This window comes from Lepisosteus platostomus, chromosome 11 (assembly GCF_059453375.1).
Source record: "Lepisosteus platostomus isolate fLepPlt1 chromosome 11, fLepPlt1.hap1, whole genome shotgun sequence".
Classification (NCBI taxonomy): domain Eukaryota; kingdom Metazoa; phylum Chordata; class Actinopteri; order Semionotiformes; family Lepisosteidae; genus Lepisosteus; species Lepisosteus platostomus.
In genome coordinates this window covers 42,880,229-42,902,135 of record NC_142621.1, presented here as the reverse complement: position 1 = coordinate 42,902,135, position 21,907 = coordinate 42,880,229, and the positions used below count along the sequence as shown (strand labels likewise).

The 21,907-nt window shown below is 35.9% G+C and overlaps 1 protein-coding gene across 1 annotated transcript in view; it reads right to left on the bottom strand.

Annotated features, from left to right (window-relative positions):
- LOC148652732 (dynein axonemal heavy chain 17-like) overlaps window positions 1–21,907 on the bottom strand; it is a 44,153-nt gene that overhangs the window by 4,215 nt on the left and 18,031 nt on the right. Inside the window, exons 37-77 of the mRNA XM_088599838.1 lie at window positions 21,634–21,791; window positions 21,398–21,536; window positions 21,047–21,274; window positions 20,641–20,778; window positions 20,193–20,325; window positions 19,985–20,112; window positions 19,727–19,875; window positions 19,283–19,565; window positions 18,760–18,933; window positions 17,623–17,830; window positions 17,365–17,530; window positions 17,134–17,236; window positions 16,207–16,354; window positions 15,799–15,890; window positions 14,366–14,527; window positions 13,611–13,775; window positions 13,316–13,507; window positions 12,694–12,960; window positions 11,946–12,107; window positions 11,551–11,784; window positions 11,025–11,189; window positions 10,802–10,897; window positions 10,348–10,565; window positions 9,818–10,025; window positions 9,249–9,364; window positions 8,683–8,875; window positions 8,183–8,418; window positions 7,512–7,634; window positions 7,122–7,326; window positions 6,296–6,460; window positions 5,869–6,009; window positions 5,428–5,598; window positions 4,393–4,515; window positions 3,818–4,011; window positions 3,430–3,578; window positions 3,094–3,221; window positions 2,654–2,881; window positions 2,255–2,446; window positions 1,947–2,126; window positions 1,048–1,230; window positions 100–282 (exon numbers count right to left, since the gene is read on the bottom strand). Coding sequence (XP_088455964.1) covers window positions 100–282; window positions 1,048–1,230; window positions 1,947–2,126; window positions 2,255–2,446; window positions 2,654–2,881; window positions 3,094–3,221; window positions 3,430–3,578; window positions 3,818–4,011; window positions 4,393–4,515; window positions 5,428–5,598; window positions 5,869–6,009; window positions 6,296–6,460; window positions 7,122–7,326; window positions 7,512–7,634; window positions 8,183–8,418; window positions 8,683–8,875; window positions 9,249–9,364; window positions 9,818–10,025; window positions 10,348–10,565; window positions 10,802–10,897; window positions 11,025–11,189; window positions 11,551–11,784; window positions 11,946–12,107; window positions 12,694–12,960; window positions 13,316–13,507; window positions 13,611–13,775; window positions 14,366–14,527; window positions 15,799–15,890; window positions 16,207–16,354; window positions 17,134–17,236; window positions 17,365–17,530; window positions 17,623–17,830; window positions 18,760–18,933; window positions 19,283–19,565; window positions 19,727–19,875; window positions 19,985–20,112; window positions 20,193–20,325; window positions 20,641–20,778; window positions 21,047–21,274; window positions 21,398–21,536; window positions 21,634–21,791 — 7,026 coding nt within the window. The remainder of the gene's footprint in view (window positions 1–99; window positions 283–1,047; window positions 1,231–1,946; window positions 2,127–2,254; window positions 2,447–2,653; window positions 2,882–3,093; window positions 3,222–3,429; window positions 3,579–3,817; window positions 4,012–4,392; window positions 4,516–5,427; window positions 5,599–5,868; window positions 6,010–6,295; window positions 6,461–7,121; window positions 7,327–7,511; window positions 7,635–8,182; window positions 8,419–8,682; window positions 8,876–9,248; window positions 9,365–9,817; window positions 10,026–10,347; window positions 10,566–10,801; window positions 10,898–11,024; window positions 11,190–11,550; window positions 11,785–11,945; window positions 12,108–12,693; window positions 12,961–13,315; window positions 13,508–13,610; window positions 13,776–14,365; window positions 14,528–15,798; window positions 15,891–16,206; window positions 16,355–17,133; window positions 17,237–17,364; window positions 17,531–17,622; window positions 17,831–18,759; window positions 18,934–19,282; window positions 19,566–19,726; window positions 19,876–19,984; window positions 20,113–20,192; window positions 20,326–20,640; window positions 20,779–21,046; window positions 21,275–21,397; window positions 21,537–21,633; window positions 21,792–21,907) is intronic.

Below are 21,907 nucleotides of genomic sequence, written 5' to 3'. Positions count from 1 at the left end.
GCTCATTTAAAAAATAAATAACACCACCAATTCACCATTTACTATACTATATACAATGTAGAAAAAAAAAATCATAGCATTTTATAAAGCAAGACTCACCTTTAAACCCAAATCAAGCTCTTTCAAAGACCTCCTTATTTCTTTGGTCAATATGTTCATTCTTTCACACTCTTGCAGAGCAACAACTATATAGGGAGTCCTCTCCTCCACCTTGGCCATAATCTCCATCATGTTAAATCCATCTGGTAGCTTTTCTAGGATTTCATCCAGAAGTCCTTTTACCTGAACAAGAAAGGTTACAAACAAGAGGAGGAGGCGGTTTGGCTCATCCATTTACCTTACTTGACTAAACGAATAGGTCAGTTTCACTGATAAGGCATTATTGGAAGTTAGCAAAAATGCTGAGTATGTTATTTTTCTTTTAACCCTTAAGGCCTAAATTGTTGTTTTATTTCTGGAAAAATAAGTACTCCTATATTGTGGGAATACTTCCTTTGATAGAAAGATAAAACTTGCTTTCATATAAAAACTCAACCTTTCAAACTATAAAACTCAAACTTTCATCGTTGTACAACAATATTTACTGGCAGTCCCACCAGGTCTCTCTACAGATATGCTAAAAGTACCCAAGTTGAATATTCTGATGTTATTACGTTGTGAAATGACTTTTATACAAGGTATGCATATATTGTTTTATTAGATGCATTCATAAGTTAATCATTCTAACTAAAAAAAACAATTTTAATGCAAAGGAAAAGTTTTAAAAGAGTGGGCACCTTGAATGGGGCTGAGATTTTCTTCAGTGGGACAAAATTAACATCTGGCTCTTTGGAAGACTAATGCCTGCCAGTGTCCACTTTGAGGCTGCTGTCTGATGTCTTTTAGCATGCCTGTCTCTCCAGACCAGAAGCCCCGATTCAGAGTTGAGAGGTGTATTCAATCAGCGGGACTTTATCAAGTTCCAATATGTTTTCCATAATTGCATTCATTGTTTAACATGCATGAAATGGTTTCATATTTCTCAGCTATAAATAATGGTTTACTTACTTTCTCCTCTCGAGAGACCCCAGCCCCTCCAGCTACGTCCGATTCCTTGGGCTGCATCTCTAACACTGTTCGAAACAGTTTCTCAGATGTGATGGTCAGGAAGCCAATCTCAGCATTGGGATGTAAACCATAGAGATAAGGGCTTTCTGCAGGTAGCGTTTCATCTATATACCCATGGTAACCCTGTTGAACAGTGAACATATTTCTTGCAGCCGTACAGTAGCCAATACATTCTGAGTATAAAACATTTTCAGAGGTATGCTCTGTCGTGTTATATTCTAAGTGTCAACCATCATTTGATTTTCAGCTCCTGTATTATGTGTTATATACTGTAGAAATTTGTATATACTGGATAATGCAACACAAACCATGCTCATTTTTTAAATAAAACAAATGCATTGCAAAGCCATTTATTGCTGTTAATTCTAAAATTCTATTGTCCAAATAATTATTTTCATAGTGCTTTTCATGCACTGTATCCCAAAGCAGCTCACCTTCTGGGTGATGTAAAGGTGATCAGGTGGAGACATTAGAAGTAAACACCAAATAAATTAGGGGGGAGTTTAGGACGTCCAGACTGTACAAGCCCAGGGTGGAAGTATACTAGGACACTGAGGTGAACATCTCTCACTATAACCAACACTGGCATGGATATTAATAACCACGAAGTTTGGACTTGTGATTCATTTTTCATCTGAAGAACAGCACCTTATGGCAGTGGCTCCTGTTGCTACACTGAAGTATACTGGTTTGGAAATTCTGATCAAGAGGGAATCTGGAGTATTGTAAGAGGTTTCTGTTTACCTTATAAGATGTAACAATATCAGGCTACGTGGTAGTGTTTACATTATGTGTTCCTATAATACAGTGTGGGAATGGAACTAGCTGTCACTACAGACCTTGTAGTCAGAGTTAGGAGGTACGAGGAATCCAGGTGCCAGGTGCAGTTCTCCATCCAACATTTCAGGACGTACATATTCTTGAAGGTATGTTCTGCAGAGCTTCCGGTCCCAGTCATCTGTGATGTGTCCACCGTACATGATCTCTCCAAACAGGTAGCGCAAATCATCCCAGGGAACCTGTAAAATTGGAAAAGAAAAGCAAAAATAACTTAAACATCAAAATAAATACATTAATACGGTAACACAGAATCTTGTAGTAAAACAAGTTATTTAACAAGACTATCTTACTGTATCTATTCAGTTACCTTAGCATTGGCTTCTAGATAGTTATACAGCACATTGACAGAGATTGTGAGGTCCCCGTTATTGAAGGGATAGGACCTGTTCCAGCCCTGAGCACCAAACTTGCGCCTTTCAGCAACCACAGCATGAAAATAACACAAGGCAAAAAGTATGCACTTGAATTCAGACTCCTTAGAGCACATCTCTAAGGTATCCTACAATTGGAAAAAAAAAGAAATGTTACTACAATTTATCTATTGAGTATTATGATGCTAGAATTCCATCAACATGATATTTATAAAACATAAAATGTGCATTTGTATATAAAAACCATTAAACTGCCTGTAATTTCTACTTGAAATAGCATGTCCATGTCTTGTTCTTGGTCATACATCCTTCCTTCTCTGGGCTATGTACAGTACCTGATTGAACAAGTCCAGGGCTTTGTGCAGGTTCGCATGCATGCCTGTGGGAGGCTCATTGGTGATTTTAATAGCGTTCTCCAGAAGGCCTTGGGGGATGATGTGCGAGTCAGTTGTAGGAGCAGGCTCTGCGCTCATGAATACCCGATAGTCCTCATGACTCCCTATACTAAACATCTCCACTTTCTTGTCCAAAGTATTCAGCCATTTTGCCACAAGATGGATATTCTATAATGCAGATGATTGTGTTGAAGAAAAAAAGTATATCAAATACAGTTAAATGTTTTGTGCATCCTTTTCACTGAAGGCTTCTACAATATATCTATTTAAACAGAAACTACACCTAATAACTATAAAGAACTCAATTTTTATTAAAAATATATGAAGTTTACGCCATGCTGTGTGCTAATGCAACAAGATTCTAATACATATTTCCATACCTGCAGAATTACCCAGTGTCCTTCCTTTGCAGCAATATCCAGAGCATTCTCTGCAACTACTTCCTGACCTTGACCCAGAGACACGTTATGAAACTTGTTGTTGTCAAACATGAAGCCCAGCTTTTTACCTTTTAAGAGAAAAAAACAAGTATTATACCAACAAAGTTCTGTACCAGCTTAGTTTACGGGCATTTCAACACCACAACATTATATACTCTTACGGAATGCATTAACATAAAATCGAAACTTTCAGGTTCAATACTAAAATGCATCTCACAGATATTGTTAAGCTGTCTGAAGCACACTGTGTTCTGACACTTGGGCCTGCTTGCTTACCCAATGCTTCTACATCTTTGAGAGGGTCCACTCCCGGTGAAAGGATAAAGAACATTGGGGTTGATGAGCTGCTCTCTTCATAGGACACTGAGAATTCTACACTGCGGCCTTCTATATACTTAGTCCCCAGCTTTTCCTCAACAAAGTTCCTGATATATAAGATATATAAGACTGCACATCAGAGGTAGCTTATATTTGTCAAACGTTTTATAATATGTAAAATGTTAAAAAACTTACAGGTATCTGCTGCAGTAACGCAGGATATTTCAAACTAAACTTTTTTGAGAGGTCACAGCAAAATGTGATTTTAAAAAGTGAAAAGAAAAAAATAACATCAATTTTGCAAAGGCAAGTACGTTCAAAGTGCACACTAAAGGTTATATCTTACCGTACTGCATAAGACATTCTGTCTGGCCTCATACACCTCATCATGCAGAGTTTCTGGAGTCCCGACTTATTTTTCCACTCCTGGGGAAACTTGTCTTTTTCTGGTGCCTCTGACTCCACAAATTTCTTCCATCTTTTTGCCGAACCTTCAATGTCTCTGTCCAGGTTTTTAAACTCATCCATTTCAGCCAAAGCCTTCATTAACAAACATGAGTATTTGTGGAAAATGACTCTACAATCTTTTAGTTATGGTCCTAATTGTAGATTTAACATACGAAGACTGCTTTTCTTATTAAGTTTGGTCTTGTATTACATTTTCTGTTCACATGAATCTTGTTACTGTAAAGAAATGTTATTGCTTGTTTTTCAGTTTCACATTTATGTATTGCTTTTGAGTTTGGTTAACTTAGCGAATGCATTCATAGTATTTTAATTTACTTATTAAAGATATTTTATAGATGATGGCACTAGATAATGCTGTTCTAGTGTCTTTTAGTTACTAGTCCTTTGAGGATATGAATTAATCTAGCGGTCACTGTAACTAACATTTCAATCTATGAATTCACAGAAACAAACCTTAATCCCACCCCATCCTTGGTTTGAGAGAAAATCAACCGGGCTGATCAAACCTGCTTTGAATGGGAATCGCAAGAGGAAATCCAATTCAGCAGGATTCACTTCCTTCTTCATCACTAAAATCTTTTTAAAAAATGACAAAGAACTTTGGAATGATTTCTCGAAAATGCAGCCCAGCCAGCTAGTTTACATACAGCAGCAATAACATCACATCAATTAGAACTGATGCCCAGAATGATGCCTACTAATTCTGTAGCTCACAGGATACATATTCAGTTTTAATGTTCTGAATACAACAGCTCATAACAGCTTAAACAGGAAGCTCATTCTGTCATTTTTAATTGTATTGCTGTTAGAACGATACTTATCCAGTTAAGAGTTGTCAGATGGTTTTTGAATAGGAGCAGTTTTGATATGGGCCACATATCATCAAAATCTTATGATCCAGTATGGATATAAATATAATAACATTATTATTATAATATTTTCACAATTAACATGGGAGGGTTATATATATGTGTCTGGTTTGGGTGTTAATCAAATCTGTAAAGTTTCAACTCAATTTCAACAGTTCTGCCCATCCCAAGATGATTTTGAAAGTTTTTTGGAATATGTCAGGGCACTGTCTTGGTTGGCTCAGGACCACAGCTTCAGTAATGTGGAATACTAGGTCTTCAGTACTACACTTGCCAAAGTTGAAGTTGATCAGCTGCACTGAATCACATCCAGTTTAAAATTCAAGAAGAAAAAAAAATATATAAACATCTTGCAATTACAAAAGGCTTCTACACTTACTTCACAAATCAAATAGACAAATCCAACACAATCACTAATTCCAAATTGTCTTCATTTTGTATATGTTAAAAGAGATTAGTACATATTTCTGTGCTTGTTAATTTTCCTGAATCTGATATTAGAAAATAATCTCCTTAATATATCATCTTACTTTATTACTGCATTGAAGAAAAATAAAAGGTCTTGTTCTACTCATTTTATTGTCACATACAAAAATGTTGCCTGAATATTCTTACTTACTTGGAATGCCACCTGTGCTGTGAAGGTAAGTTTGTCCCTTTCAAACAGACTTCTGTTTGTATACATGAACACAGAGTAGGTGATTTCATCTATTAAGTTATCGACCCTCTGTTTCACCTCTTCAGCTGGCTCTGAGCGCATGATAGCCTTCTCAAACACTACACTGAATGCCTTTTGAGGAATGATTGGTTCATTAAAAAAAGCAATAAAATTTAAAACAGAATCCATTTCACACATTATGACTAGCACATCACAAATATTTTTTTCTCTTCAAGGGGGGAAAGATATGCAAAAGACATTATTTTCAAATAATGCATTATACATAAACATCACTTTTAACAAAAACAACAATCTATAAATTCTGATCTGTGAAAGGACAGTAATTAAATATGTACAAAATTTTAAGGAAAAAAACCAAAAAGACAGAATTAAGCATTTTACCTTTAAAGAGAACTGATAGATGGGGTTTATTTTATTTAAGTCATTCAGAATGAAGTACAGTAATGCTGCTCTTATAGATGCTGGCCTGTAGTTTTCTCTTGCTTCATTGATTTTAACTTCAGTGATTTTTGCTTCTCGCACCTAAAATGTGAATGAAAATACTATTAAGATGACCAGATTTAAGGTGTCTTCTACATTAACAGCAATTGGTTGATATGATTGTCTTCAAATAACAACACTTGCACAATGTTTAACAATGTCCACTTCTCTGCAATTCATTGTACAGAAGGGATTGAAAATGTTAAAGGACTGCGGTCACACTCACAAGGTCTCTTGCGTACTTAGTGCTCGTGAACAATGAGGTAAACTGGGAACTGATTTAAGCTTGTTATAACATGAGAATAAATTAACTTGAGTTGTTTCTCACCTTCTCCTCAATCTCAGTAGCAGTGCGTTTGGTTGTCTCTAGATTCTCCACGAGAGCAGTATCTCCCAGGAAGTTTCCTGAAGCGGCAGAAAGCCGAGCCAGCAGCGAGTCCTCCAGCTGCTTCAGCACGATCTTAAAGTCATTCTGCTGCTTGGTGAGGCCAGCCTGTAACCGGCCACACGATGCAACAGCAGCTAAGTATCTGTGTTACGTGTTGCTCCACAATGAGAATAAAATCATTTTTCAGTGTGGATTATAAATGTATCTGTATATCGCTCATGTGTTTTTTTATTTTTATGAATGCATTTTGATTAATGGTACAGCACTAACATTTTAACGACTACAAATTCCTAATGAATATCTCTCACTTCCTCCAATATCAGATGCCATTCTGGTATCAGATTACATTTATCAAATGGAAGTCACTGACATCCCCACGTTCAAAATGAATATAGACAGAATGACCCATTATTTTTGCCATATTACCTTCGAAACACTGCTATTTCTTATACACTTTTAAGCTGTGTGGGGATGTGGTAACAAAGTGTAATAAAAAAAGATTCGGAGGATTTAAATAAAGTGTGATTGAAAATATGCCACCATCTTTTATATTATAGCAAAAGACAAACAAATATTTATCCAGAACTAATCACAAGCCAATTAATCTCAACACACAGCAGTTTCTTCTAAAGGTTGTCTGCCTGTTTCAAACTCCAGTAGATCCAGGTGACCAAACACTATACCACATAAATAAATGTCTGTCAACCCAGTAATGTAACATGTTTTTCCTGGTTTAGCCCTAATAACAGATGAAACTCCATTTCACCTTAAGTTCCTCCAGATCAGGTCTCTCTTTGGCCACCACAGCAGCCAACAGCTGGTCCTCCAAGCCATCTCTGGTCACCAGGAAGTTAATGAGTGTGCACTGGGCTTGCATCTCTGGTTTGTAGTGAGGATTGAAATACTTTGTATGCAAAATGAGCCTGAAACTTGGATGATACTCCACCTCCTTGTCACCTATCCGAATGTATCTGTGAAATACAGTTAAAACAAGGACATCACAAAATAATCCACTTTCATATTTTAAAAATATTACTTAATACAATTAAGTTGTTAATATGTTTATACTTGAAACAAAAGGTTGAAAAAGAAATGTATAAATGCGCTTGAGAAAAGAGGAAATAATTAGCACATGCACTCAGATGTAGAGTCTTACTTTCCCTTTTTTATGGTGTTTCTGCCAAGCAGAGGATCCAACACTGGCTCCACGGTTTCACTGATATTTTCAATCAGCAGAGTGTCCCCATTTGAAACTGCCCTCTCTATTGTATCGAGGTAACTTGCATATAAAACAGAGACGAAAGAATTAGCACATTTAAACAACTAATGATTGTTTTCATATAAAATGTTAATGCACATTTTTAGGTGCACTTATATGATTTACTATTAATCACAAAATTAATGCATTTGTGATGTTTAATGGTTTCCTACACAGTGTTATTCCCACTAGATGTAACAATTCCATTAACAACAAAGCAGCATATTCATGATTGATTTTCAGGACTGTACAGTACAGGGCAAGATTGTAATGGGTAGCAGATTTGATGTCATGAAAACAGCAAGATTGCAGGAAATAGATTTTGTGGCCATCTCTAAAAAATTAAGTTTTCTGAGGAAAACAATGAGGAAGGTCTTTTTGACCAACATCAGTCTGGATTAACACTCCTTTCCCTTCAAAAGCTTGTCACCCTGCATGACCTAGCACCATCTCTTTACAAATTCCCCTATGATCCACAGAACCACAGCAAAAGAGAAAACAGCAGCACTTCCCCTCCTAAAACAGCATTCCTTTACTCCACTTTTATTTTTTGAGAGCTCGGTCCCTACCCTTTCTGTCCCAAACGGATTACTTTGAGATCACTTCCATATTTATTTTTGATCCATTTTATTCCCTGCAGCTGTGCATCCACAATCAGAGGCCAGCGCTCAGTGTTGCAGAGGATGGTGGCATTTTCAATGGACATACGGTCACTGGGCAGCCCCTCATTACTCCAGGCTGCAATATCAGCATCGTCAGTCAGCAGGCAAAGAGGATCCAGGCCTTCAGTAATTGGAATAGGAACCTGAAGCCCAGGGTGAATGTGAACATTAAACAGGAATATGACTAATACAGTATGGCATCTGTTCAATTCAACAGTGATTGATTCATCATATCTCATTCAATACAATTATCCAAATTATTGTATACTTTAACCCCACTATATGTCAGTATGTATTTGAAAAATGTTAACTGTAAAACACTCCATTTTTAGATTATGAAATCTAAAAATGATTATTACTTTTTCTACCCAAAGGTTATTTTCAGATAAATTTACACACATCGCTACCTTTAGCTCTTTCAAATAAGGCATCCAGTATTTATCCATTAAATCAGTCCTGTATCTTTTGGTAAAATAACCAACATATGAAACAAATGCAGAAATCAGCATCACATCTCCACTTAGAGTTTTCTCCTGTTCTTTAAAGAGAGCTACAGATTCCGACCAGCGAATCTTCTCCGATGCTAGTCCTCCCACCAATCTAGAAAGAGGAAAAGAACATCCTACTAGTTTAAACTTTTCTAAGAGTATTACATTTAAGGTTATTACATTTTATCCCTCTAATTGGTGTTAAAGTAAGCTTAATAGCTGGGTTACTTCAACTTAGCAATACTTTATGATTTACTGTATGATTTTTAGATGCTGAAAGACGTTTGCGAATAGATGCATCCCACAGAATGGATGTTACATGAGTAAGGGTAACAGTAAAGAAAGAAAAATTGCAGAAAACAATTTACATATGTGGGAAAATAAGTCTGTTAAGGTCCAATGTGAAAAAATACATTTCAAACTTGTATAATGTATTTATGCACTCACAAAATGACCTATTGAAAAACAATTCGTTTTTCACATACCTATTAGCTAGAGAAATAGTTTGATTGGTAGCATCTGCCTCCTGCTGACACTTCAGTTTATCCTCTGTAGCTTTCTCAAACTCTGATGTTAGTTTGGCTAAGTTCGCATTTAATTGCTACAAAACATTCCAGTATTATAGTCACTGTCTTGATGTTTTCTATGTCTATCAGTAACATACCATATTACTAAACTATTTAATTTACTTAAATAGAGAATACAGAAAAAAATATTAAGAACTCAATGAATGTGTGTTTCCATGTAAAATGATTAACATGCAATTAACTTGAAATCCCAATACAACAAACAGGCTAAATTAACAGAATACAAATTAACCTTAGCACTAATATGCTTATAAACATCAGATACTCATGGCATAGTGTACTGTAACACATGAAACACAGTATTCACAAACTGTTTTCTAAATTCAGGTGATATTACAGCAATGAGGTTTTCCCCACATATTCTTGAAACTCTAATAACAAGCTTCTGAAATGCACAATGTCTATTACATCATTACTCTTGCCATTTTCAAACACTGCCAAACCCTTCACAGAAGCGTTGTACTTACTGTTATTTTGGCTTTAATGATGGAAAGTTTCTCCTGTGCAGCTGCTAGCTCTGCATTAGCCTGAGCCAATGCTTGTCTCTTGGGCTCTACATCACAATACACCTCATAAAACCTGACAATATTAATACACCAGGAGCACAGACCAGCAGCAGCTATGGATTTAGACCGAATAAATTCAGGCTCAAAACTGGAATCACTCTTGTAAGGCCTTGAGGGAAAGGAGACAGAACAACATTTTTCGATGTTTTAGAACACTGTGGTTAAATAAAGATTTCAAAAATAGATTTATATGCAGAAATAAATGATAATGCATAAAACGTTTAATAAAATTTTATAAAACAAGTTGTACAATCTTCCATAGGAAGGCCTTGTTTTCTAAACAAAATATTTCTTTTACATGATTTCTTTATAATTTGTATTATGAGGAACGAAAAGGCGAGGAACAATGTACATTCAGTACTGTTATCCCTTCCCTAAAAATAACTGAATCAAATAAAATGTCTGCAGAGACAGCATTTCCAGGGACTTACTGAAAAGCTTTAATACATGCTTCATGGATGTGTTCCTTGTCATAGTTGACCAAACCATCAAGGAAAGAATCTACTTTGGCCATTGTATTCTTAGCTGCTTTCCAGCTTCTGTCCTTTGGGATTTTTCCTCCAGGAGCCAATAGGATCATTACAGCTGCTGTTACATTTACTACTGCTTCTGGAGGGGAACCGAAGGACTTGAGTTCCGTCAGATTATTCTGAAGAGACAATCAAGTGGTAGGAACAAATTTAAAAATGTTATTTATTCTTAGCACTGTTTCAACACACAGCAAAGCCTTGTTCCTATAACCAAAGTAGCTATCTTGGAATTAAGATATAAAAAAGAAAAAAGAAAATAAATGTGAACACTTTCCTTGTACAAGGTTCCTTGTAGACCCTGTCTTGGTTCTCATGAAAATGGTAAAATAAGAGTTTACGCAAAGACCTACAGTACCTTGTTGAGTGTGTTGAGAGCTTCCTGTGCAGCTATGAGAGCTGGCTCTGCTTTAGCAAGATCTTTCTCACAAGACCTTTGTTTTTCTCCAACATTCTGAAAACGGAAATCTGTTATTAAATAAACTTGTTATAGAACAACAAAAGGAATTTCACATTCATGCATTAAACAAACATTAACAAAATTATATCCATTATAAATAACATATTGAAAATACAAATACCTTAGCAATGACCTGAACTTTTAACTCTTCATCATTGGCAATGCCTTTCTCTTTAGACACCTTTTCCGTCTCGATACCTACTACTTCAATGAGTTTATCGGCATCCTCATTTTTTTGTTTGAGTTCTACTTCTTGCACTGCTAACTTAGCTTTTAAATCATCCACCTACAGTACAAAAATGTAGGGTAACAGTTTAGATTTCACCTGAATACTGAAGCACAAGACTGAAAAGGGTACAGAAATATATAAAAATGAAGGGAGTTAAAATTCAGTTCTGGAAAGATACCAAATCTGAAGAGCTCATTTAATGATACACAGGAATATAGCCTTAGGAAGTTCTCTGCCTATGAAGATCATAATGTCAAACTACATTAGTTCACACTTCACATGTTTTACAGGCTTACTTTCTTTTATTCATTTATCCTCTCATACTCTTGCCATCTTTATTCAAACATAATATATAAGGTATGTAATGTGATATACCCGAAACAGTTGATACCTGAGTTCTGAAAGATTTCCTACAAACCTGTGCAGATGTGCTCTGAAGTTTGGTCAGACCATTCTCCAATCTTTCCATCTTTGAAAGCAACTCGCTCCTTTTAATTGACAGCAGATTCTGATACAATTTAATCTGCTCCAGAAAGGTTTTTGGAGTTGTATAGTTATAGTGCCTGTCTGAGGTGAGGTATGCTTTAGACATTTCAATCACTGTTTTGTGTACAAAAGCCATAAACTGGCTCAGGGATGTTTTAACTTCAGGCTGGTATGGAAAAACAAGGAACATATACCACATTATGTCAAGACATAAAGATAAAAAAATCTTTTGAAGCTTAGCCTGAAAAAACATGCAAAAATGTATGCAAAGTCAAGAAAGAGGAAATGCATTGTAGTTTCAAACTCATATTCTATATATTTTTTTACCACAATGCCTTCAGTTTCCTGGAGAAATCGGGCGCTAACTGACACCAGAGCTTCCTCAGGCCATTCGTGAAACCAGTCAATTGACGTGCAGTTCACCACAGCCGGGAACTTCCTTGCCCGAACTCGTAAAGTAGAGCCAACAGGGGAAAAACACAGAATGACCTCAAGGAAAAACACACAAAAAATATTGTAGCACTCTGGATTACAGAGAAACAAAGCTGCAACTATACGTTCAAGCAAATAATACAGCATGATGAAGAATTGTCATAAAGAAGACTCACAAATTCAATATATAATGCTTTTCACCCCAAAGTTCTTTACACACAGCACATGACCCACTTCATCTACAAACTGAAGTACCGCACTGGCCTGGGTAATGAGCAGGATTGTTTCATTTACACAGGATACTGGAAATAACACCCTTGTCCTTAAAACAATGCTATGGGATCTTTAATATCCAAATAATAACAACATTGGTTCAAAGTTTTTTGTTTGAGACAGTATTTCCTATCACCATTGGCTCAGAAGCACTGGTTTCGGCTTGGAAGTTCTGGGCCACTTTAAAGAGTGCCACCTACTGGCCGAGCAACACCACATACAACACCAGGGCATGTTTTCTTCTAGGAGGTCTCCAAACCCACTAATGAATAGACCCTTGTGATATGATAAGATACATTTATTTCACCAAAGAGAAATCTAATCTGTAACTTTCAAAATTTAATTGTATTTCTGAAGCGTGCTGTAATACCTTCAGCTGTTTCCTGACTCTATCAATAAAAAATTTCCAGCAGTTTTCTCTGGTATCTTGTAATCCAATGCCTTTCACTTCATTTCGCATTGAGCCAATAATATTCTCCATTTCATCATCCTGAAATAGGCCTGGGATCTCCCCGGATGCAAGCAGATCATTAATGAGAACCAGAAACTGCTCCTCTGCCACCTGCGAGTCTGTCATCAGGAAAACTGTTCCAATGTTCTTCACTCCTGCTTTGATATACTGGGCAGCAAGGTCCACCTAGGTTCACAATTAGCATTCATCAATATAAGTTTCAATTTCACAGAATCAAATTTATCAGCTCCTGAGAATGACCCACTATAGTAACGTTCGTAAAGAAAAAGAAATGGCAAGCTAATTTCAACTATGAATCCAGCACATTACCAACAATATGTTCTTTTTATTTGAAGCTTCCAATGTAACTGAATGAAGTTAAAAGAGGAGCTATTTTAAAAAGGTGAATGATGATCACTTCTATTGCAAATGGAAAACGCTGAAATTCTACAAACTTCTAAGACATGTGTAGCTAACACATCGATTTTGGTTGTGATTTTTTTCAATAGTTCAATGTCATGGAAAGAATCTCAATAGTTGCCTTCAAGTCTGGGATTGCATATCCTTTCCTCAGTGATATCTGAAACACCTCTAAATTACTGATACTGGCAGCTAGTCGAGATAAACTCTGCTTTCCACTGCCTCCCACTCCAACTAGCAGTGCATTTCCACGTGGCAATTCCAAAATTCGGTTTATTCTGCAGATGTGAGACATTGCATCTTCAAACAGAACCTGAAACAAAAGCAAAGACATGGGCAAAGTATTAAAACAATACACCACATTAAGCTCATAAGCTCATGTTTGGAGGCTTTTAAGAACATAAAGATACACTTGCCAAGTTCATAACTGCATTAATTTCATTGTAGCTGTCTAAGGCTTCCACCAACAGTTTGTTTAAAGTTGGCCAGTCACCTATAGGTAAATATTTAGGTTCCCCAACTCCTTGTGCAAAATGACAAAAAAGGACGGGCTTTGCAAACAGTACATTTTCATCCATATCCTGCATCAGAAAGAAACAGAAGAAATATATACAGTAGAGAGAGAGAATAAAACAGAAACAACTACAAGTTACATACTGTGCAGTGCCCGTTCATAAATTGATTTGTGAGAAACAACAAGTGTCATATTCATTTTTGCACATTTGTAATTGATTAAAAATGCAGTTTATTATTGCACAAAATAAGGGTAAATATTGCTCATATAAAAGACAACCCTTTATCAAATTCATAACTAAGTGAGTTAAGTCAAGGGTTTAAATATTTTTTAAAGCATACAATCATTTCACGGTATTTAAAGATAACATTTTACAATTTGCTGCTAAAGCAAGGATGCCAAAATCCAGTCCTGAAGTGTCACTCTTTCAGCAAGTTTTCGCTTCAGCTCAGCCCAGTCAAATTAATTATTGGCCTAATTGTTGCAGTCTGACAACTCCTCCCAGCAGTTAATGTGCTACTGATATTTGAAACACTTATAAAAGCACCTCCAGAACCAGAGCTTGGCACCACTTTGCTAAAGACAACGTTATAGACACCAAGCAGTTTCTTTGCTCAGGAGTAACTGAATGTAAATTGTCATGCAAGCAATTCTTACCTCAAAGCACTTCTTACAGATTTCTGCCTGAATCTTTGTGAACTGTGCTATGTCTTTCTCGTCAACTAGTTTGTCACCATAAACTCTGTCAGTTTCATGTAACCACAATCTAACATGTTCAGGTGGGGCTTTCACACAATCTACTGTTGAAAACAGCAAACCCTGTGCGAAAACAGAAATTCATGATTTCAGAATCAGAGTAATGATACAATTTAAAGTACATGTAGTATCAAAGTCATCATCATGAAAATAAGATTTTTTGTAACAGGTACACATTTTGTAGAACACAATAACATGGATAAATTCATCATCCTGATTAACATTTGTCATCAACAGGAGGTATACGCATCTGTGGTGAATGTGGGAAGCAATAACACCTATTAATCTTTGACAAATTCTTTGCACCACGCTGCAAATGCAGTCTTGTGTCTTATTTATGAGATTCTGTTCCATTTCTCTCATAATGCCTGGACAATCACGTGCCTGTTCTCTGGTCTCTATGCTCTATCTGCTCATCCCACAGATGTTTAACAGGGCATTGAAACATGTGGCATGTTAGGCATCCAAAAATAACCGTCAAATTTTCAGCTCACAAAAAAGCCATTGTTAAATGCAGCATGAGGATATGTGTTGTCCTACTGGAATGAAGTCATGTCAGGATGAGCCAAGAGGAAGCAGGAAAGAGAGGTACTAGGACTTAATCAACTTAGCACCACGCAGACACTGGACCCTCCCCATCAATAAATCTGTTGTGCACAATAAGTCGAATATTCTTCTGCACATGAGCACCATCTCCATCAGGGTGTACATTGATACAAAAACATGATTCATTGCTAAAGAGGACTTAGATCCAGTCCTGGCAAGTCCAGTGTAAATATTCTTCAAAATCTCTTAACCACACCTTACAAAGGTGCAGTGTTTTTTACATGACAACAATAAAAAATAACATTTATATACATAGAGAATTCTAACTGAAACAACTTGATACATTCTCCTATGTTATATACTCTTGGTTATGAGTTTTAGCTCATGAACTTAGGCTTTCTCTAAAACCATGCCTGGACATTGTTTAGAATTAAACTGGATAGTAGAGTGCAACTACAGTATCTAGCTCACTGAGGAAGCCATCATCCTCAGCATGAAGCCAGCTGTGCAAGCAAATACTCTTGCATCAGGATCTGAAGGTTTTATTTTCTTACTACTTCTAGTAAGAGAAGTAACACAGCAATGCATTGCTGTTATTGTGAAGAATCTGTGACAGACTACCTTCTGGGTCTGGATCAGCAATACTTGAAAAAATACGTGTACCTTCATTCTCTAACTGTAATATGTAAATTAATGTTTTTAAAGACAATAGCTTTTTCATTTTTACATAATACTTAATGTTTTGTGAACACAAATCTATTTTATAGAACTGAAAGTATGCAACTTGCCTGAAATATATTTGAAAGGTCTCTCAGATTAAATACATAATGAAACTTTATAGCAGTTGGCAGGAAGGAAGTAGAAATCTTCTGATGAAAAGCTATTAGAGACAAAAAGGGACAGTTTATATTTCAGTAACAAGGTTTCTAACTTGTGAGCACATATACCAAGATGCATTAAAAACATAAATGAGTACTGGAATCAATATCATTTGTTGCATTTCAGTGCTTATCAGTTATTCCCTTGGTTACTATTAACCTAATTTGCAAACATAAAAGAGGTAAACAAACTTTATTACTCTTAAGTATTACTAATCAGCTTATATGCACTTATATTATCAGTATTTAATCATTTTAACCTCAAAAACTAATAAAATGGTTGTCATCAGAAGTAATCCATCATGGAATTTTGCATACCAAGAGCACCTGAGACCAGTGTCGTGGAGAATTTTTTAAGTGCTGGTGGAAAGTTGTTCATTTCTAAATGCTGAGAGAGAATGCTGTTATAGATGCTATGCAATGAATCCTGTCCAGGAAAGCTCACAGCAAATACACAGAAGTGTCTCTAGTGAAATGAAGAAAAAAAGTCAATTTTTCAGTCTCCTCAGAGAATGACATAGTCTGAAGTATGAGAAACCTCAAACAAGCAAAATATTAAATTATTTGCACAGACATTTACAATCCCAGTAGTATTTCTCTTAGATACAGCAGTCTCCAAAGTTATTGTCTTGGAAAGAAATGTTACTTTACAATCCAGTATACAGTGCTGCCTGTACATATGTGTATCCTTCATCTTTCATACATCTTAAATTATCTTACAATTACCTTAAAAAACCTTTTATCTGGACTTCAATATTTAATTATGATAAGATGAATAATGGACACACAAAAACATATAGTTTTATTATTTACTAAATAAAACATGTTTATTCAACAGAGGATCAAAGATTCCTGTGTGCAAAAGTAAGTAAAGCGGTTGTGAAATCCTTTAGCAGTTATGACAGCAACCAAATGTTTTCTGTATTATTATAGTTACTAAGATAGCAGCAGTAATAATAAATATGATTTTTGCCCATTCTTCCTTACAAAACTGCTTCAACTTCTCCAGATTTGTGGCATATCTTGCATGAAGAGCCAATAAAAACTAGACTTATTATTTTCAATATTGTACATATAAATAGAACATCTATCAGAAACAGTTTCAAATACATGATGATAATTATTTTTCATATCTTGGTTATTTAGGATTTGGGAAACCTTCTTTTGGCTTTCTATTTGAGATATACAGTACAGGTAATTAAGACCACATCATAAAAGAACATCTGATACACACAATGTGCTTACCTGGAGTCTAGGATCGATAGTGAAACTACCAGAAGTAGGATTCATACAGGCTACATACTGGCAGTTGTGAATGTCCTTCAGTGTGAGTTTTTGTCGGTCATACCTGAAAAGCAATATTTAAATATTTTAAATTCACTTAAAGTATTTTGGATTATTAGAGATACAGTAGAAATGAAGAAAAAGATGAAGTATGTATGAGTTTGAACTGTATTTAATCTGTACTTGATTTACCAGTGCCCATGGTCCATGTGCTGGCGGATGAGTGTGTGAGGAGCAACAGTCCCATATTTGTCCACTTCAGGCATGTTCATATCATCAATGAAATAGATCAGATTTTTTCTTCCTGGAGGACCATAGTTTCTACCTGCTTTCTTCTCAAGTGGTTTCTCAAGAATTGCTTTAAACAATGACAATTTGCCAAATTAAAATGTTAAAGGTTAATTGTTTCAATGATGGATAGTACACTTTAAAATCTTTTGCTCTTCTTACCCTGTAACATGGCAGATGTGGTATAGAAATTAAAAGGGACAGACTGCACCACATAGTTATCTGTGTTAAGACCCCTCAGCTTCTCTCCCATCAGCACTGACTTTCCACTTCCTGCATTTCCCACCAACATCACAGGTCGCTTTTTCTCCATCATCATGTCCATGAAGTACCTGATGCGAATGGTTTCTGAGGTGTGCACAAGAGAGGCCTGCAAACCGGCAGAGTGCAATATTATTCAAAATGGGTTTTGTTGGTGATCCTTTATCTTTATAGACATAGTTCTGACTTAAATTGCTCTACTTCTGAGAATGTCATCAGTTACACCAACACAATTTAATAAAGATTAAGTTAAATAAAAAACATATATGTATACTTCATACCAAATAATTTTGTCCAATTATTAAAAAGAATTTTAAAAAAATTAAAAACTACCAAATCTTGTTAACTGTGATTGGTCATTCATACTGTCCTACACATATCACCCTGTTAATTATTTAATTAAATTAATATTAGATTTTAAATTTAAATGACGTTCACACTTCAATTACACAAATTCCTTAATTTCACTTTGACCACTAAAAAGAAGAAAAAAAACAATGTTTTGTTTGTGGAGCCTTCTTCAGGTGTGTGTGGGAATGAGGGAAAGAGCAGGAATATAGACAAAGGGGTGGATAAGGAGGACATAAGAAAAAGAATGTGAGAATGGGAATGGGAGGTGAGAAAGGGATGTAAAGAGCTGGAAATCTGAGAGACAAACTCCAGGGAAACTTGAAAAAAGGGAAGTAGTATCTTTCTGAAGTAATATCTACTGAATTTCTGTTTAAGGATGCAAACAGAAATGTCAGTTTAATCATGATCAGGAAAGGTAAAACAAGGACATATTAGCTAAGAGAAATCTCTCTTTTGCCTTTCTGCAAGAGATGCAATAAGCCAATCAGCTCACATTTTGTCACTACACTCCAATCTGACCTAACCAGTTTTAGGAACATTTCATCCATCATTTAGTTATTTTGTTATGAGTGTATGCCACCTGCTATTCCATATGTTTGCCTTAGGGTCAAAAGATAAAGAAAAGAGAATATGTTTTTTAAGAATAAAATGAAACAAATTAACAAAGAGAAACTAGCTGTACTGTACCTGCAAAGGCAAGTCAGGATCCAGCTGAAATACAGGAACTTTTTCTGTCCAAGGCATGAACTTCTTTGACTCAGAATCAATATAGTAGTCAAACACTGTTCCCTGAGATGGAAACTTTATAGTTTTAAATTCATTCACCCACCACTTGCTGAATTCTACTCGATAGTCAATCAACTGCAAATTAAAATAAAACAATTGTGATGAAGAATGGTTTGCTGTGCCTTTAAAATACTAAAACAACATCAAAATCATAAGAACGAATAAATGAGTCCAGTCTTGGTCAATCTGGTACAGCATTATTCAATTATATTCTTCCAAAAAAGTACAATTATTTTCATTACGTAGTAACATATTGAAGATCTAAATTATTTTACTTCAGCAAAATAATAAAACAAGTGTGAAACCACTATGAGTCACAAATATATATTTGACCTGTTGTATGTAACACATTTTTGGCATTACATGTATTAAATAACATAATAAATGTTGTTATAAAAAAACACTGAAACACAAGAGATCAAACCTGGTCCTGAAACATTGCACCTCCAAAAGCCCAAATGCAGGCAAATACAAAGTAGAGCTCGTAAAGCTCTTTACTGGAGTCAGGTGGAGCATTGTCTGGTATCAGAAGACACTCCATGAAGTATAGCACAGTCTGAACCATAGTGATCTCGGGAACTGGGGTTATCTTCTTAAACCCAAATTTGAGTTTTTCTAGGCAGGCAGGCAAATACTTGTCAAACAAAATCATTAAGTTTGCCTTCTCAGATTGGACCTCCCGCTTCTCAATCCAGCTAGTTACAACTCTGAGGAAGAAGACAGAATAATGCTGTGTTATGTATTAAAGACCGTATAATTTCAAAGCTTCCTAGAATTACATGCATTAGGCAAAATACACATGGCAGTGTGACAAAATGTATGGCTAACTGATTACCAAGTCAAGCTGAACTAAAGTGAAGACACTCACGGGTTCCAGCCCAGGTCTGCGGGGTTGATGTAGAGAATTCCCGCTCTGGACACTGTGGCTGGGGTGGCTGTTCTCAGATGGCTGATCTCAAACACAAGACGCATGGTAGAGTTCAGGGGGATTCGCTCATTGCTAGCTAAAGTCAAAACCTGACCAACAGAAACAATTAGATCTTAAATGATATGTTGGCTAAATTAAGAGTAAAAAAGAACATTAATTTATAAATTGACAAGCATTACTTATTCCTTATTTGCAAACCTTATTGTCATCCATAACCGTATTAAGAGATTCAATCCACATTGGGTCTATATCACCATCCAGGACTATCCATTTTGGTCCACTGTGAGTAATATTGGCCAAGTCCCTCATTATGCAGGAAAAAAGACCTAGACAAAGATAGGTTTTTTTTGTCTTTCTACATTTGTATGTTTGCGTGAAACTAAGGTTTACAAAAAATTAATTATACCATCCTTCCATTCTCTAGTGGCAGGGTTGATAATTCCAAACAGCTCATCACAGGTAACAGCTTTTGGATCCAGGTCTACAGCTACAGGTCTTCTCTTCATGTTTTGATAGGTCTTGTTTAGGGATTTAAGCACCTTTTAGAACAAAATATTCAATTCAGTACTAGAACCTAATTTTTTAAGTCAAGAATGGTTACAAACAAGAGGAGGCCATATGACCATCGAGCCCACCTTGGGGCAATAGCCAGCACTTGAAGGAACAATAATTTACATTATTGATAAAAATATTTCTGTGACAACAGAACATTTGTGAATCAAATGATGAATGAAAAGTTTGTTAATGACTTTATATTGCATTAAAAATCACCACTGGTAGTGTAATGAGAACAATGGCCCAGGAGAAAGATATAGCATGCAGTATGCTGTTTTCTATTATTTCTGCAGGTATACCTGAGATTTGCCCGTGCCAGCATTCCCAATGATAAAAACTGAATGCCTCACTTCAAGCAGCTCTTCCAACTGAACCACTTTCAGAACAAAGCTGTCTTCTGCCTGTAGCTTCATGTCTAACACAGACTGCTTCACAACCTTGGGAAACAGACAAGATATTAATTCTTCCCTACCTTTATTTCTATTGAAGAACAATAGACTTAAATAAGGTCTAGACTTGATTAGTATAATTGTATAATTATGTATAAGTATAATTGATTTTAACACAACCACAACTCAAAATTATTTTTGGGAATCTTCTACTAAACTAAACTACAGTAGTAATTAATCTACTAAGTAATACTAATGCTCCACTTTTCAGTGTTACACTCAACTACACAGCATAATTTTCCTAATGTCTTCTCACTTTTTCAAATTCGAAGTCTCTCTTTCTTGGCACATCCAGTGCTGGGAAGAGATCTCCAATTAACCCCATGAAGACTGGCATGTCATCAGTCACAATCTTTGGTATATTGAAATCTCTCAAGGCCCTCATTAGTACTTGGTCTTCTGGTCGACCTGGATCCCCTCTCTTTAAAGATCCTGCTACTACAAGCACAGATTTGATGGCACGCAACCCCCAGTCATAGTGATCCTGAGAATAATAGCAAAGGTATACAGATTTATATTAAAAAGTCACATCTCAGTTCAGCAATATGGAATAGTTTGATACAATCCTTTTTAGAATTAAAATGAAGAAAAAATGAAGAAAACATACCTGTTTTGAGAGAAGTTCTTTGCACAGAGTGTACAAGGTAATAAATTTTCTAGCCAGTATTCTAGCATCAATAAAACCTTCTGCTACCAACATAATTTCACAAATTAGCTCAAAGTCAGGGACCACCATTGCACAGGGTCTGGGAAGAAAAAGAAATTACCCATATCTAAGGTACTAGTCCTATAAATAAATGAAAAGATATCTTTAAAAGAGAATAAAAAGGAATTTTGAAGTACCTAAACAGTGCTTTTAAATTCTCAGGCAGCTCAGCTCGCCCTGCATATCCTGGGTTCATTGTTATGAAAACTCCAACAGTGGGTATTAGGTTAATGATTTCCCCCAGAAAATTAAAAGTTGTCCTCTTGTATCGAATGCCATCCTGGACACACTTTACCTAAGGACAAAAGAAAATTGAGTTTTATCAAGCAAATAAACTCTAGTGTTTTCACAAAGGAAAATCAGATTGTCAATTGCTTTCATGCTTTCCATATTAACAGAACAAAAGCATGG